This window comes from Melanotaenia boesemani, chromosome 9, assembly GCF_017639745.1.
Source record: "Melanotaenia boesemani isolate fMelBoe1 chromosome 9, fMelBoe1.pri, whole genome shotgun sequence".
Lineage (NCBI taxonomy): Eukaryota > Metazoa > Chordata > Actinopteri > Atheriniformes > Melanotaeniidae > Melanotaenia > Melanotaenia boesemani.
Window position 1 is genome coordinate 35,605,373 of NC_055690.1, and position 17,821 is coordinate 35,623,193.

The 17,821-nt window shown below is 42.5% G+C and overlaps 1 protein-coding gene across 2 annotated transcripts in view; it reads right to left on the reverse strand.

The window, feature by feature from the left end:
* Window positions 1-10,443: 10,443 nt before the first annotated feature.
* LOC121646282 (latent-transforming growth factor beta-binding protein 1) overlaps window positions 10,444-17,821 on the reverse strand; it is a 97,188-nt gene continuing 89,810 nt past the window's right edge. For both annotated transcript variants that reach the window (XM_041995187.1, XM_041995188.1), the window contains 11 exons: window positions 17,626-17,769; window positions 17,228-17,500; window positions 17,079-17,150; window positions 15,774-15,902; window positions 15,544-15,684; window positions 15,251-15,403; window positions 13,242-13,346; window positions 12,975-13,146; window positions 12,547-12,839; window positions 12,311-12,463; window positions 10,444-11,875 (listed from right to left, as the gene is read on the reverse strand). In XM_041995187.1, the coding sequence (XP_041851121.1) occupies window positions 11,733-11,875; window positions 12,311-12,463; window positions 12,547-12,839; window positions 12,975-13,146; window positions 13,242-13,346; window positions 15,251-15,403; window positions 15,544-15,684; window positions 15,774-15,902; window positions 17,079-17,150; window positions 17,228-17,500; window positions 17,626-17,769 (1,778 nt within the window). In that variant the 3' untranslated portion in view covers window positions 10,444-11,732. The remainder of the gene's footprint in view (window positions 11,876-12,310; window positions 12,464-12,546; window positions 12,840-12,974; window positions 13,147-13,241; window positions 13,347-15,250; window positions 15,404-15,543; window positions 15,685-15,773; window positions 15,903-17,078; window positions 17,151-17,227; window positions 17,501-17,625; window positions 17,770-17,821) is intronic.

The following is a 17,821-nucleotide window of genomic DNA, read 5'->3' on the forward strand; positions in this document are numbered from 1 at the left end:
TGTAATTTTTGGTAGTTATATATCATAACAGGATATTTTTCATGTTTTTAATACTACTGTTAGCAGTTATGTACCTGCAGCTGTAGAAAAAGGTACTTGTAGAATAGTTACTTGTTAGATTTACTCACCTGAAGTTCAAATAAAATCTAATTTTATTGTATAGCACATTAAAAAAAAGTGCCTCACAATTATCATAAGCAAAGATAAAGAAAAGTGAGACATTTTTTAAAAGCAGTTTCAGTAAAATCAATTATTAACAATAATAAAAAAAAATGTTTTTGAAAGATTAAGAAAAACTTGTCTTTAAAAAATAAAGGAGTTTTTAATTTAGAGACACGAGGACATCATCTGCAGAGACATGAGGACATCATCTGCAGAGACATGAGGACATAATCTGCAGAGACATGAGGACAGGGATGATGTTGTCCCTTTCCTTTGGTCCAGTTCTAAGTCTAGCTGCAGACCAGAAGCACCTGAATAAAAGGAGTTACAGAAACCAGCCTTAAAGAAACCAGCCTGGAAGTAACCAGCCTGGAAGTAACCAGCCTGGAAGTAAACCAGCCTTGAAGAAACCGGCCTGGAATAAACCGGCCTGGAATAAACCGGTCTAGAATAAACCGGTCTGGAATAAACCGGCCTGGAATAAACCGGTCTGGAATAAACCGGTCTGGAATAAACCGGCCTGGAATAAACCGGTCTGGAATAAACCGGCCTGGAATAAACCGGCCTGGAATAAACCGGTCTGGAATAAACCGGCCTAGAATAAACCGGCCTGGAATAAACCGGTCTGGAATAAACCGGTCTGGAATAAACCGGCCTGGAATAAACCGGCCTGGAATAACCCGGTCTGGAATAAACCGGTCTGGAATAAACCGGTCTGGAATAAACCGGCCTGGAATAAACCGGTCTGGAATAAACTGGTCTGGAATAAACCGGCCTAGAATAAACCGGCCTGGAATAAACCGGTCTGGAATAAACCGGTCTGGAATAAACCGGCCTGGAATAACCCGGTCTAGAATAAACCGGTCTGGAATAAACCGGTCTGGAATAAACCGGCCTGGAATAAACCGGCCTGGAATAAACCGGTCTGGAATAAACCGGCCTGGAATAAACCGGTCTGGAGGAAACCAGCCAGTTTCATTTTGGCTCCTCGTAACTGGAAGAAACAACATTCTGCTTCAGAGTTGACGTGTTTATGGAATCCTGAATCAGAGTAAGAAATAAAAGATTTGACTTATTTCTTTATTTTTAGTTGAAACTTCTGTTTTTACGTGATGTTGGGCGGTTTGTGAAGGTGGGTTTGTGGAGGAATCGGTTTGTACTGATCTGTGTGAATCAGTCAGTCTGATCTGTGGGACTACTTTCTGTTCAGTTCTGCCGTCTTGTTTACGCTGATTCTGCTTTGTTCTAATTGGCTGTTCACCTGCCGCACCTGCTTCTCTGCAGCTGATTGTCTCACCTGCTCCTTGTTTGGAATGATCTCCATCAGTATATAAACCCTCTGCTTTCTCTTCTTCCCGGATCCGTGTTGGTGCTCCTCAACCTTTCTGTCCTGGTCCAGTTATTTAGTCATGCATTGATGTCCATCGTCTTGCTGTGGGTTTTAGTTTTTAAATAAGTTTTAATTCTAGGGTAGGTCGGGTCAGATGTAAGTGAAAATATCCTGAGATAAGGTGGAGTTATTGAGACGGTGTTGGCTCACCTGACCCACTCACCTACCTGCATCAGTCAGATCTGGGTCAAAGCTGTTCTGAGTCAAGGCTGCACATCACCTCCCGCTAACCCAGATCCCTGCAGTGCTTACACTGCACCCGTCCAGTAACCATTCACACGCATTAACCACCCACCTGCACTTTGGCCCAGCAATCTGCCATTTAAAGGGTTCAAATAATTGCATGTTTGGTATTTTTAAACTGGAATTACGGGGCAGCTGAGGGGAGCTTTGTCAGCATTGTTAGTTAGTTAATTGAATTAATTCAATCTTTCAAACCACGCAGGTGATCCGCTCTGTTTAGTTTGTTTTCTGTGTCCGAACAACCACCTGATTTGCTTCTATTGTGGCTGTTAAAAGAACTTTCCGCCCCTGTTTCTGATTAAACGCTGCATACAGTATAGCAGAGGGGTTTTGGCCGTAACCATAGTTACACCGCGCTCTGTGCACCAATACATATGTGAGTGCACGTGACTTGTGAAGTCCTGGTGCATACCTGAGACTCACCTGAAAGTTCTGGTGTGATTCGAGCTCTGTGAGTGAAACTGATTCAGCAGTTTGAAAAGGTTGTGAATCCGTCATGCTTTTACAGCAGTTTTTATTTATTTTCACATGGTCTAAAAGGGATAGAAAAATTGTCCCTGGTGTTAAAATTTAAATTAAAAAAGTTCTTAAAGAGAAACACATTATTACAAAAAAACACAACAGAGGCCAGAAATGACCTGAAAGGGTTAAATTTGATCAGCATTTCTTTCAGAAACGTGTAAAATATTTAGCAGCTTCAACAAGTTGAAAGAAATATCATTTCAAATGTGTAAGTATGATAAACTGAAGTGTTTTAAAGGGTTTAAAGAGTCTCAGCTTATTTATTCAATTTTCAACTTTATACAAATTGCATATGAAAACAACCATTTACTAAACTAGAAGCTGGAGTCAGAGTTTGATCATTTGAATATTTTTAATAAAAGTTTCTTTCAGTTTTCTGGATCTTTCCTGACGTGTTGCCATCATTTGTGCTGCTTGATGCTGATGGAGCTCCATGAAGCAGGTTTTTCTCCTTTCTAGAAACAGAGAAACGAGGGTCATGTGACAAATTAAAGCACTGTTTCCTGTGGTCTTCCCTCCTTTTTAAAGTTTTGCATCATTCAAAAGAGACATTTTGGAAATGTACCAGGCCACAAACACCAACATGGTATAATATGTTCCTGAGGGTACTAAAAAAACGCTGATATCCTCGGAGTCTCAGTAAAACCAGAACATCTCTCTGTTCTTGCTTGAATGAGTCAGTTGCTGAAAAGACTGACAGAAAGTTCGGTCAAGCACCTGCTGAGCTGAGCGACGCTGAACCAGTAAAGCACCAACTTAAGTTCAGAGTTATTTAGTTACGAGTGGCAGCTTTGAATCTGAGCGAGTGGCTTGTGGAGTCCCCCAGGGGTCCGTTCTTGGACTTCTTCTACTTAATGTGTACATGCTTTCTGTAGGTCAAAATGATCAAAATTATGCAGAGGATACACAACTTCATGTGTCTCTGTCACCAGAAGACTGCAGCCAATAGACTTCCTGAGAATGAGGGGAATTGTTCTACAATTAAAAGAAAATAAAACTGAGATTATTCTGTTTGGTAGCAGAGGGAAGAGGGTCAGGATTGGTAAACACATGGAGACTGGAGCTGTTAAAGGTTAGAAACGTTGGTGTGTTGATAGACTCAGATCTGACATCAAAGCTACCACTAAGAAGCTTTTACCAACTCAGAAACATCAAAATAAAAAGTTTAGTTTTCCAAAGAAAACAGAAAAAAGTTGGAACTCATTTATGCATTCATCTCTGGTTGACTGGATTACTGTACTGGTCTTCCCAGAAAGACCATTAAACATCTGCAGCACAAATCCAACCCAGACCCGACGTGGTAAAAGATCAGATCCAATCTTTGTCAAAGCGACTTCAGTCTGAATGGTCGCATTTCATCTGACTTGTACGTCATTGAAGTGAGATAGGCGTCAGAAATCTGCGCCGGAGGAGGCGGGACATGGTCAGATCACATGGCAACAATAGACATAACAAGGTTGACAACTTTAAAACTCGTATACACACACTAACACATGTAGCATCCATTTTTACCTCCGTATACGGCACATGACGTCACGTCTTCTTCAGCACGTCCGGGTGACTTTGGGATTGCGTTCAGTTCACACTGAAGTCAGATTTCAGCATTAAGACCTTGAGTGAGAACGTATCTGAACACACCAGACTGGTTTAACATCTTTATACTGGTTTCCAATCAGTCACAGGATAGATTTTAAAACCCTGCTGATAGTCTACAAATCCCAGAATCCATCTGTGATGTTGTCAGAGCATGCGGCAATCTCCAACGGTAAAATGTGAAGCCTATGTGGAAGTGCAAAGAATTGCAGTTCCCCCCCTCATCCGCTAACAGCAGAAATAAACATGTTTAAAGCCTGGTACAAAAATCCATTTTAGGATTAAAAGGATTAATGGGTTCATGACAACTGTGAGGAGGGTGAATTTTTTTTCTAATTCAGCTGTTTGGATGTTTTTTAATCTTGAAATTCGGGATAATTAGGGGCGTGTCCTTATGATTGAGATATGATCCGCAGCAAGAAGGGAGAGTGCAGCACAACCGCGGTTTTTAGACAGCTAACAGCGCACCTTCGCTTTAGCCTGCCTACCTCCGTTAGCTAGTTAGCTACCATTAGCTCCGGGTTAGCTCGGTTTGATGGGTGTCAATCATCCACCCCCACCTTCACAGTTTCCTTCTCAGCTCCACTGCTTTGCCCATTTTTGAATTTTCCAGGAATGATGACACGTGTGAAGCTGCCAAGATAGCATCAACCGCCCCTCCCCCACCCTCCACCTACTCCAATCCTTCATGGCGTGCACGCCTCCCGACGTGTGTGTGTGTGTGTGCGTGTGTGCATGTGTGTGTGTGTGTGTGTATGAGACAGCGAGAGAGAGGGGCCAGACCAGTTTTTAAGGCTGATGAACATGATCATGATGTCTCTGGTTAAAACTTTTGTGTTGGTTACCTCAGTTAGTGGTACACAGACACAGATTACACAGACAGTTAGTCTGTGTAATCCAGACTAACCAGAAGATGCTGAATTGAGGGTTTTGGTTTTGGACTGAACTGTTTTTGGTGATTCCAGGGTGTTTCAGGTCCCAATAACCTGGACACACCTCTTTTTTGTGTGTTGTGTTCGGGGTGGTTCAGGTGTTAAATCAGTGCCTCTGCAGCGATGTAAGCAGCCATGCCTGTTCTGTGAAAGTAAAAGCTGATATTCCGCTGGCTCACAGGTTCAGCCTCGTACGAGGTGAACCTCTGTAATCCACTTAATGCTGCCTAAGGTTGTGAGTGTGTGTGCTGAGTGTGTGTGCCTGTGGATGGATTGGCCTATAATGCAAAGTGGCTTAGAAGCCTAGATCTACATAAACAGTGCAAGCATTAAAGTGAAGGAGCCAGGTGGAGGATTAGAGCCGGGCAGCACGCGAGCATCGCCTGCAGTGACTCAACAACAAACATTTGCTGCACAACTCTAAAGTTTTAGCAGCATGCTAACATTTTTCCCCCAGAGGACAGTGAGATCAGCGTTTTTTTAGTGTAAAATTTACACCCCCCCCCCTCCTAAAAACATCGGGTCTGTGTGTAAAATGTAGATACAGTACAATCAGAATCTCATCAAGCCATATTTCATTCCCAGTAGAAGATAAACAACAACTCAGATGATGAAACTGAGACATTTTACCAAATATGAGCTCATAGTGAATCTGATGGCAGCAAGACGTCTGGAAAAAGTAGTTCCAGGGTGATGTTCAGCACGATGTAAAAAGTAGTTCCAGGGTGATGTTCTAAAACCTCCATGTACTTTTCAGCATTGATGGAGCTTCACAGATGTGGAAGCTGCCCACGCCATAGGCACTAATGCAGTCCCATCCCATCAGAGATGCAGCTTTTCACCTGTCCACTGATAACAAGCTGGATGCTCCCTCTCCTCTTTAGTCTGCAGGACACGCCGTCCATGCTTTCCACAAACTAGTTCACATCTTCATCCAGGTTTCCACTTTGCCTCAGACCATTTTAAATGAGCTTTGGTCCAGAGAAGACGGAAGAAGCTGGTTCTGGATCCTGTTCACATCTGGCTTCTTCTCTGCATGATGGAGCTTTAACCTGCATTTGTGGGTTTCAGGGTGAACTGTGTTCACAGACAGTGGTTTCTGGAAGTCTTCCTGAGTCCATGCAGTGGTTTCCAGTAGAGAATCATGTCTGCTTTTAATGCAGAAGATCACCAGCATCCAGCCTTGTCCCATGCACACAGAGATTCCTCCTGATTCTCTGAATCTTCTGATGATATTCTACACTGTAGATGGAGGATCTTCAAAGTCTGAAGAACATTTTTCTGAAATTGTTCCACAGTTTTAGATCCAGTTTGTCTCAGATTGGTGAAGCTCTGTCCATCTTTCCATCTGAGAGACTCTGCCTCTCTGAAATGCTCCTTTTATACCAGTCATGTTACTGACCTGTTACCAGGTAACCTGGTTAGTTGTCCAATGCTCCTCCAGGTGTTTCTGGTTTGTACCAGGTACTTTTCCAGCCTTTTGTTGCTCCTGTTCCAACTTTTTCCAGACAGGTTCCTGCCATCAGATTCACTGTCAGCTCATATTTTCATCACATGGTGAAACCTCTCAGTTTCATCCTCTGACATGTTTTTATCTTCTACTGGGAATAAAAGATGAGATGATGAGATTCTGGTTTTATTTACATTTTACACAGAGAATAAACTTTCTTTGAATTGGGGTTGTATCTTGAAAATGAAAACCTGCAGCTTTCTGTAAACGTGAGCAACTTCCAACAGAAATCACACAAACACTTTTTTAAAATGTGCAAATATATTTTCATTTCTAGTCAAATACACAGTGATAAAAATGTGTCATTAACAATCAAAAAGATCAGTTTTAAAAACAGCAGAGACGGAAATTCAGACAGTGAAATCCTGCTGTGACAGATGATACCAGGAAGAATCAGTGCATGTTATAGTTTCAACTTCAGCTTCATCACTCTGGATTCAGCACCACGACGACAGCTTTCATTTAGTAGGAATGAGTGATTGTGACAAGGTGAGTTATTATACACAGTATGACTGGTACATAATGAGTGGAAGCTGCACTGAAGTTTGAATTTACACAAAACAAAAGTATAAACCACAGACAAGTCAGTAACTATAATCTCATTTAGTGTTTATAAAATCCATCTGAGGACACAGAAATAAAAGTTTACATGTCATATATTTCTCACACATTCAAAGGAAACTTAAATCAACAGAGGAAAAGGGGTGTGTGGGGTGTAAATCCATGTTGGTTTGGAGGGAATTTTTGGCAGCAGGATGGTGTATTTGGGAATGAGTCACAACAAACATGAAATAAACCCAATCCCGGTCCTTCCATCTGGCCCCATCCCTCCATCTTTCAGAGCAAAGTTCTTTCCTTTTTAGGGTTCAAAGAAAAATCATCCAGCACCACTGACTGGTCTCTAAAAGTAAAATTTTAACTGAAAAATGGAGAATTAGGACAATGTTGTAAGAAACAGAGTCTTGAAAACAAGAGATAAAAAAAAGTGTTATAATCAATACTTCAGTGTTAAGTTAAATCTCTACACATTTTCCTCTGCTTCTTTCATTTGTAAACTAGTTATGGGACAAATGTGTCTGTTTCTGGTTTAAACAGCGTGTGAATGTGCTGACATTAAAACCTGAATTAGAATTAGGTTTGATCATTTTTATTTTTGATAGGTTTTTTGGTTTGATAGGTTTGATTTAAGACCTAAAATCAAACCTGTGGAGGAAAAAACAGAACAGATGTTTTAAAATGTGTTGTGCACAAAATAGAAAAAACTTAAAATAATAATTTCTCCACCATGACAGAAACTAGAGAATAACATCTGGACTCATTTCAACACTCCGGGCTACTGATGTTATTTTTAAACTGGTTTGTTTATGAGCTCTGTAGCTAACGGCTAGTTGCATACTAGCTAATTAAAACCCACCTGCAGACCTCATTACTCAGTGGGTTTTAAGCCAATCAGATGTTTCTTAAAATTAATCTACAAGTTAGCATTGCTATTCTTAATACTATAATATTTGGGTAATCCCTTTAATTTGGTCCAGTGGCCGTAAAAAGAGCAGTATTACAATAACCAGGAGTTCAACAGACTCCATGTCTTACCAAAGTCTGACCAATAGTAAAAAAATGGAGACCTTTATAAAATTTTATGAATGAAAATTAATTGAGTAATTTTGCAAGATAAGTAAAATATGTTTTTTTTTTTTATTAATGGTCACAGTAGTCAATCCAACAGGCTCAAAACAATGGAGCCAATGTACTGAGATATCTTGGTCTGGAGGTGTCCAGGTGGACCTTTTCATAAAAACTGTCAAACTAATATTATTCCACAGTTACATTATTTATTTTCTTTGCAGCTGCGGCTTCAGTATTTCAGTGGCTACAGTTCTGCTAACAAAGCATATTTTAGCACAAGCTAACACTTTTCATCTTGTTTATTAGCTCTTGAGCTAAAAGTTAGCAGCTAGCTAACAAAGGCAGACAACACACCTCTGAGCTTGTTAGCTAGTTTATGAGCTACCAGCTAAAAAAATGTGCATACTTTGAAAATTAGCTGCTAGCTAGCAAATAACTCAGCAAAGCACATTTAGTTGTTTTGTAAATTTATTAAAAAAACATCACAACATGAACAAAAAAATTTAGCTACTTCTTTTTATCTGTTTAAAATTCAATTTTAGCAAAAGCTTTTTGCTTTTTACTCACTGATAAAATCTAACAAAGATAGCTACAATGCTACATTGCTGTATACTTGCTAAGTGATAGCATTTTTCAGACATAGGCATCTGTTTAGGTCAAAGCTAACATTAAAATGTAAAGCTCACTTAGGCTCCTACTTCAATTTGATCTTTCTTTTTTTTTTTTTTAACTACCTAGAGACAATTATTAAAACAACAGACAACAGCTTCTGCCAGAAATCCTACATCTTCTTTTAGGTGTAACCTCTTTATCCTTTATATAAATTTTAAACCAAAGACATAATTATTGCAAAACCTTTTTTGAAAATTAAAACTTGCTGCACACCAGACTGCAGTCTAAAACGTAGACTCAGTGTTATAATAAGGTGATAACTCATGTTAGAGCTGATTTAAAAACAATCATCATCGTAAACATCCACAGTGTCAATGCTGTGACTTTTCAGAAAGTCCCAAACAAACTCATGAATTTTGGGTGCAGCTTGGTTTCCAATACAGGGCTAACCTGGTTTAAATACAGGGCCAAACAGGGTTATGATGGTTTAAACGCTGGGCTGAACAGGGCTAAACTGGCTCAGACAAAGATAAAACAACAACAACAAAAAAAACAAAACAATGATGTGCTTTTTAACACTCAAAACTGAACTACATCGTCAGTGCCATTGAGGTCTATCTCTTCTATCGTCAGGAGCGGTGGTGTGTAGCTCTGTGGGGTAAATGTGATGGATAGCTACCCTTTAGGTCTACAGACGTTTTCCAGCATTTCTTTCCCATCCAGGAGGTTTACAATCCAGCCACTAAATGTAGTTTTATTCAGAGACTCTATCTGGTAAATCCACAATGATCCATGATAACAGCTTTATTTATCACATTTCACCATAAAAACATCACCATCACTACTATGTTGCTAAGAGACCTCTATTTAGACCTGGACATGATGATGAAGCCACTTCCTGTCAGACTTTCCACCAATCAGAGAGCTTAGATTGACGGTAACGTCCAATCAGGAGCAGCCAAAGATCAACCAGTGAGCAGAAAGGTCTATGTGTGTGTGAAAAGAAGAAAAATAATGCTCCTCTATGGCTGGAATAAAGCCAAGAAGACGTTTCTGATGCACGGTGGCGCCACAAAGCAGCTGAGCTGGAGTTGGTTTAGTGAGGATAGCAGGTAAATAGTAGCAGGAATAACTGGAAATGAGGAAAAAGTGGAAACATGGAAATAGTTTCTGTTGTGTGTTTGTTTCAATAACAATATTTTTTCTCCTGAAAGCCAAGACTTGAGAGAACGATGAGATGAGAAAAGGTTTGGTCACTGTTGATCTGTGTGTTATTTCTACAAAGTTCTGTTAGTAATAAATTCTGCTTTCTTCTTCTGGTCGACCTTTATGCTGCTCCAAAAATGGCAACAAACTGTGTGGAATTTTGAGAGTTAATCAGCTTATTTGTGAGAACGTACAACTTCCACTCTCCTGTCAACATTTTGGACTGGGTTTCCATCCTGTAGTAATGGCATGCTTCAGGTAGAAATGATATTCACTGCTAATAATGAGAAACCGATCTGGCTGCATGTTCAGCTGTTGTCCTAGCAGGAAAAACATTAGCTCGTAACACACTTGGACAGAAACGGGTGTAGGCTTTCCTGGTTAGTTTCTAGTTGTTCAGGGATTTAACACACTAATGAAAATAAAGAAGAAGACTATTTAGTGATGTCCTGAACCTGTTCCCTAAGCCATTTTCCCAGGTTTCCCAAAACTGGATGCAGAAATGCTATGTTTGAGCTTTCAGCCCATGTAAGCTCATAGATACCTTCAGATGACATGTTGTGTTATCTCCAGATATGTTAATATTTTAAAATAACACACAACTCTAATCATATCCAGATGCTGTGATTGTTGTTTTTTTTTATTTGTCTTTGCTTGTTTGTTCCATTTTCATGGCAACGTTAGCTTATTTAACTGAGAGGTCAACAGGGTATGTAGTATGTCAAACAGTTACCAGAGCGCCCTCTGCTGGATTACACTGCATACTGCATCAGCGTTTACAGCCTGATCTGAAACACTTATGGCCCTTTCACACTAGTACCAACACCACCCCTCCCGATTTCTAGGTGTTCCCATCAGGATTTTCCCAGGACTAGTAGATACATTTTTAGCTTTTTATACTCCGTCGGGTTTCTGAAGGTGTGAAGCTGGGCTAAAAATTGTGACGTGTCGAGATAGCAGACCACTGTTGGCTAGAATTTGACATCATGGGAGGAGTCATGAGAGCAACTCCTGACCCTGCCATCTTTACACCCTGAAGCTGCGACTGAGGATAACAACACTGGCGGCGGCAGCAGCAGAGATGATGTTTTAAAAACAGTCCCCATGGTCCGACACAGAGGTGAAGACCTTTTTGTGTTTGTTAGCCGACGAAAAAATTCAAAGCGAGCTGGGCACAACTCGAAACAAATGACTTTACAATACTTACTAGCCGCCTTGATAAGATGACCCCGCCCACACTGAAAGTAGACTCAGCTGCCCTCTGTTGTAATGGGAACAATCGAAACCAGGGTGGTGTGGTGTCGGTAGGTAAGGTAGGGCTAAGTGTGTACTAGTGGGAAAGGGCCATAACAGGCCGTAATTCTCTAACGTCTTTCCCAGGTTTGAATTATCACCTCTTTCTAAAGGATGTTTAACTTGAAAAAATTTGATTTTTTGCATTTTTAAATTTTACTGATACAATGAGCTGAAGAAATTAGGCTCCAACAGCTGATGATTGTGTTAATCAGCAGAAAACTACATCTAAATAACCAAATTACCATCGTTTCTTGTAACCATTGCTAACCCAACTAACACGCTTCCTGAAAAATAGCCAAAATACAAAATGTAGCTGCCCAGTTCCAGAAAAAACAAGCACAAGTGGGCAGAAAACTGGCAAAACTAAAGTGTCTCATAAGAGGACATGATTTATAGATGTGCATGTTGAACTTTTTTATTTCAGCTGGTGGGGATAGAAGCTGTGGAAGGTAACCCAGTCTAGCCTTGCCCAGTTTAGTGCAATCAAAGACAATAGAGTATTTTAGTCCAGTACATCTTTTACCTGGTTAAGTTTAGTTTATCATATGTGGTCCAGTAATGAAGCCAGTTTAGCGTGCCACTGTGCGGTCCAGTCTATGTACTGGTCTAATGGATCTCAGCCCAGTCCAGTCCGTCTGGTCTAAGCAGCGACACAGTAATTTTGTCTGCGGGACAGGACGTATCCTCTCCTGCAGACGCATCGGAACGAGCCGGCAGTGTTCACGCAGCGAGCGTTCACGCATGGAAACTCCACGCTGATGCTGTCCTCACACTCGTTTATATCTGCAAACACACAAAGACAAACTCACCTTTAGTCAAAGTCACCACTGCAACACTAAAAGCTACGGAGGCCAGGAAGTGCAAAACAATATTACATCGAGTGAAACACATTTTCACGATACACATTTACATCTTAGAAACCATGTTTACATTTACAAAAAGTACAATGCTGAAACACGTTCACCAACGACAGCAAATTTAGATTTTACCTAAACGCAATTACAAAAATAGGTGTTTCACCAAAATCTGTGACTTTTTAAAAAGGCCAGTAGCAGTTCTCCAGGGGTTAAAAACAGAAAAAACTTCCCATAAATAAGGGACAGCTATCAGATTTCAAATCTGTGATCCAGGTGTCAGGACTGGACATGTGACACCGCCCGTTTACCTGCGAGCATCAGAAACTTCACCGCGGTCATAAGCTGCAGACCTGAAGCTTACCAACACAGGTCATAGAGGTCATGTCCAGCTCGTATCCTTGGTAACAGTCGCAGGTGTAACCCTCCATAACACGGATGCACCTGCCGTTCTCACAGCCGTGCAGAATCCCACAATCCTCTGCGGCACTCAGGCCGCCGTACGACTCGTAAGGCCCTGAAAGACACGAAGGAAGGAGGAGCTCTGTCATCAGTGGATGCTCCTCTCAGTGTTAAACCAGAGCCTGAAGGAAGACTCACTCTCATAAACCCTCCTCGGTGCTCCTCCTCCTACTCTGCTCCTGTCGGTGAAGGGGGGAAATGGAGGGCCCGGCCTCCACGTCCTGTCCTCCTCCTCCTCCTCCTCCTGGTCCTCGTAGGGAGATCCGGGCAGTGGAGCCAGGCTGAGAGGAGGCAGCTCGGGCTGGGAAGGAGGAAAAGGCCGGGCTCCGTATGTGATCTCAGATCGCGGGTCTGGGGGTAGACGGAAGGAGGGAGTCCTGGCTGGGGAGACATCAGGGGAGCCGTAGTCTCCTTCAGAGTAGTAGCTGTTACTGACGGACACGAAAATGAATCATTATCAGAGTTTAAACTTGATTCTACTATTCTATTCTACAGTCATTTGGCAGACGCTTTTATCCAAAGCAACTTACATTTGATGATGATGATGATGAGCTGCTGCATCTCACCTGTACTCAGACCCTCCATAGGGTCCATCCGGCTGGCTGAAGGAGGCCGGTGTCCTCCCTCTAAAGCCGGACCTGCTGCCTCCTGCAGGAGAATAATCATCGTAGTCGGTGGGACTGAGGTCTCTGCTGGGAACCAGCGGAGGAGGGAAGAAGTCCGGACTGTATGGAAGAGCTGAGGAGACCAGACAAGGAAAAACTCTGGATGAGATGGAGGAATGGACCAAAAAAATAGAGATGAGATAACAGAGTTATTTGTGCTGCTCGTACCCCCTCGTCCTGGTCCTGGTCCTGGTCCTGGTCTCAATCTCGAGTCCGGAAAGCTCTCCGGGAACACTGAAGAAGAAAACGAGCTGCACAGGTTGACGTAGACTTCTGCCGAGAGGAGACACAAACCTGAAGCTAAAATGACGTTTAAAATTCTGGCATCTACAGAAAGAGAAAACCTGAGAAAAACTAATGGATAAAAGTCTTTGATGTAAATCAGATCCCTGCAGCCGTTTTCCTCCTTCTGTGGTTGTTTTGTGTATTTTTATAGTTGCCCGCTTTGATTTTATGTTCATTTGATGTATGGCCTATTTGATTTAGACCATTTTCAGAAATTAAATTTCATCCGTTTTCAGTGATTTTATCTCTCATCCGGCATCTCTTTGTTACGCATTTACGTAAGAATCCAGCTTTGTTGTGGGCTTAATTGTTCTCATCCTTGCTTGTGTTCTACGCTGCTAACCAGAGGATTCCACCAGGGGGCGCTTTAGAGAACTCAGACCAGATAGAGGAGGTCAGCGTTTAATTTTGAGATTGTTGATCATAGATATCTAAGGCTCTTAAAACAAGAACACCATGTCTTGTCTTCTGAACTTTCCATACTTTTGTACAGCTGCCAACCCTTGCATCTGGTCAAAACTGGTCCCTATACTGCCCCTACTGGTGACTCTAATTTTGCAGGTTGCAAACCAATACTGGTAATTTCTGATGATGTGCAAAAAAAAAAAAAATTCATGAGGCAGGCATGATAAACACACCTAATTAGACAAGTATATTCTCAGCCATAGGTCTTATTCCCACTCCCTTTGCATCTGTAAATAGGTATGTCTCTGTAAAACCTTGTCAAGCATCAGTGTCCACATACTCCCAAGTGTGCCCTCATGGTTTCTAGTGGTACTGCTCCATCTGCTATGCCTGGCCATGTACCGCTATGCTCTCTGAAAACTGACCAAAATATGAAAGTTAAGGATGCAAAAAGGCTCTGTTTACATGCGTATTTGGTGTAGATCATAAATGAGGATTTAGTCTCTGGTTCTGGTTCTTTGTTTAATTTAAAAAACAGCATTCATAGAACCTGTTTACACGACATTTCCATGAAAAACCCCCAAATTTATCTCTGTGTGTTTGGAAAAAATTGCATTTAGACAACAGCAGAATAAAAACTATCTGCATGAAGTCGGAAAAAACAAATAGGACTGGAAATTTTGTAGTGTGCATGTCAGGCCTGTGGGCAGTGAAACTTTGCAATGACACACCCAGCGTGTGCACGACATCCCCATCAGACCTGAAGACATAAAAACCGCTTGTATAGCGGTGTTTTGATTATCTAGCACATGCAATTTCTGCATCTTAGCAGACGGTATAAATGTTGCAAAAAAAGCAGGTTTTGCAGGCGTAAACAGGTCCCGAGTACACAAATACAAAAGATTCCAGTTGATGTTTGCACGGACAGGATTCGCCTTGCATTTAAAAAAAATTTCACTCTGGAGTCCTTTCTCAAACTTCTGCAGTTCTGTCCATCCATAACTCTGTTGATGTGGAAACAAGAGGCCAAAACTTAATACAACTTTTGGCTTTTTCTGTCTCAGCGTCATTGTGTAAACAAAGCCTTACTGTCATGTGAACAAGAAAATAGATCTTGCTTTCTTTACATTTTTCTAATAAAAATCACAAGTTCTTAAAATTCAGGAAATCCAGCCTCAGATGAACACATCACAGTGTGAAAAACTGAGTCCACTCCATGGCCCACTAATGGTTTTCTGGATATGATCAGTCTTCGAAATCTGAGCTACAGTTCTCTTAGTGAACTGCAAACAAAACCAAGCTAACAGTATGAAAACTAATTATCATTCTGGAGATTATATGCTTTTCCCTCAAACCTTGAAAGCACTGTTGACAGTTTTTTCTAGCATACCTGAAATGACTAAATGACCTGTCACCCTTCTACCAAGCAGGTACTCATGTTGTTTAGTTACAGATACAGGACCATCTGACCTAATATTTTTGTTTACCAGAGTCGGTGGAGGGACAGAGGGCACAGCCCATCCCCCAGCCCTCCCCGAACAAACAACAGCAGTCGATGAAGGTGACCTGAGCTCCGAGTAGAGGACTCTGACACAGCAGGTCTGCACTGACATGCTGCCAGCACACCGACAAGTTTTCATCTGGACACCAGAAATGAAAGAAACACACCACAACACCATCAGTGCTGAAAAGATCTACTTTTATGCAGATGACTAGACTTTTTACAAAGCTCTACTTCCAACTTTCCCGATCAGACTGAGGAGTAAAGCAGGAGTCTTACCCACGGTGAGGAGGGAGGAGTTGACACAGTTTCTCTGAGTATCATCCAGCACCAGAGGAGGAGTACAGCTACAGTAATACGAACCAACCGTGTTGACACAAACTCCTCCTACACAGCTCTCCTCCTCACACTCGTCATGATCTGAAACAGAGAAGAAAGCATGTTACTGTGTTCAGATAACATGATTAAACTGTATCTGAAACCTCCAGTGTCACTCAGCACGTTCTTACCCACACACTCCAGCAGCGTTCTGTTGTAAACATATCCGCTGGAGCAGTAGCAGCTGTATCCAGGGATGTTGTTGACACACACTCCGTTCTTACACACCTCTGGCTGAAAACGCTTGCACTCATCCACATCTGGCAACAGGAGAAGACATATATTTGTCCACATCTGGAGATAAAAACACCATCATCTACTGCTTCCATTCTCATTCTGACTATTCAGGCAGCAGAATGAGGATTTAACATAACTTTTTAGATCTGGAAAAGTTGCTGTGTTCATGATGAGAAATTTTCACAGATTTTTCACTTCCAAGAACCTGAAATTAAATGTTTGGAGATTTTAATGATCCATGTCTGGTGTAAATAAGTAAATAAGTAAAATGAAATCAAACATGTAAATGAAATAAAACAAATAAAATAGAAACAAAACAGTGGTTCCAGAGCCCAAGCCGTGCGTTGAGGTGAGTCCAACTATATCTAGTCGGAACCGCTCACCCTTGCGCACCAGCTCAGGCTCCTTCCCCACCAGAAAGGTGATGTTCCATGTCCCTAGAGCTAGCTTCTGCAGCCAAGGATCAGACTGTCAGGGTACCTGCCTTAGGCCACCGCCCAACTCACACTGCACCCAACCCCTATGGTCTCTCCCGCAGGTGGTGATTCCACGGGAGGGGGGCCCATGTCACCCTTTCGAGCTGAGCTGACCGGGTCCCATGGGCAAAGGCCCGGTCACCAGGTGCTCACCTCTGTGCCCCACCTCCAGGCCTGGCTCTAGGTGGGTTCCCAGTGACCTACGTCCAGGCAAGAGAAACCTGGATCCATTGACTTGACTCATCATAGGGGTCTGTTGACCTGCGCTTTGTCTGGAGACGACGTTGCACTGAATGAGGCCCCACAACTAAAACCTAAACTGACAGCGCTTGTTTAGATGATACTTGGCTGGTTTGTATATAATGTTGACAGAAGTTTGAGAATCACTAATCTGCACAGACAACTCTGAGCCCTGTAATCTGCAGAAATACTCTGATTACTCTTCAGTTGTTAAGTGAATCTTCTAGAAATGTGCAGTCCATTGTCAGTATTCACATATATTTCTAATTAGGAAACTAGTTTAAATTGACTTCTAACTGGTGTGGAGATACTGGTGATCCATGCAGATCTGGAGCATGCTTCTGTCCTCCTCCACCAGTGGCCTGTCAATCACCTGAGGTTTCCAATCAGATTTCAGAGGTGGCCAGCACCACCCTGCACCCCGCCCCCTCATCAGATGTGACCAAACGCGCCTCCTCCACCAGTCGTGTGTTGTGTTTGTACCTCTGTAGCTAAAGGCTCCCGGTCCTGCGGTGATGTATCCTATCCCACTCGGACACAGAGACAGAAACTCGGCTGCAACATAGAAACTTCAACTGTCAGACAGCGAATTATCCAGAATTCTGGATTTTGCCATGTCCTGGATTTCTCACCTGTGTCCACAGGAGGACAGGTGTGGTACTGGCAACCCAGCCCCCAGCCCTCCCCCACTGTGCAGCAGCACTCCTGCTGGCTGGTGTTGGTGGCCAGGAGGTTGCAGGTCCCCTGATCAGCCAGGTTGTAGTAACACTCCCTCAGCTCACCAGGACGGGCTGCGGGGAGAGGGGCCGGCACTGGGGGCAGCTCCACCATGCTGACATGGAAGGAGGAGGAAGGAGATGAGGCAGGAGAAGAGGGGTGGTGGTTGATAGACATCTTCTCTCCAGCTGCAGAAGGAATGAGTTTCATCGTCAGGACATGTCTGTAAACCTCGAATGTTTCATCATTGATTTAAGTTTCCATGGAAACGTTGCATCCTGTGTGAGGATAAATGGTGGCGGTCTGTGTTTACCTGGCGGTGCAGTGCTGACACACCGTCGGGTTCCGGTCTCGAACTCCTCTCCGGCTCTGTCACATTTACATCTGAAGCTTCCCCTGACATTCTCACAGTGAGCCGAACCGCACACACCCGGCAGGGACACACACTCATCCTCATCTGAGACACAACACACCAGAGATGGAGACTCGATTTGCACATGCAGATACTT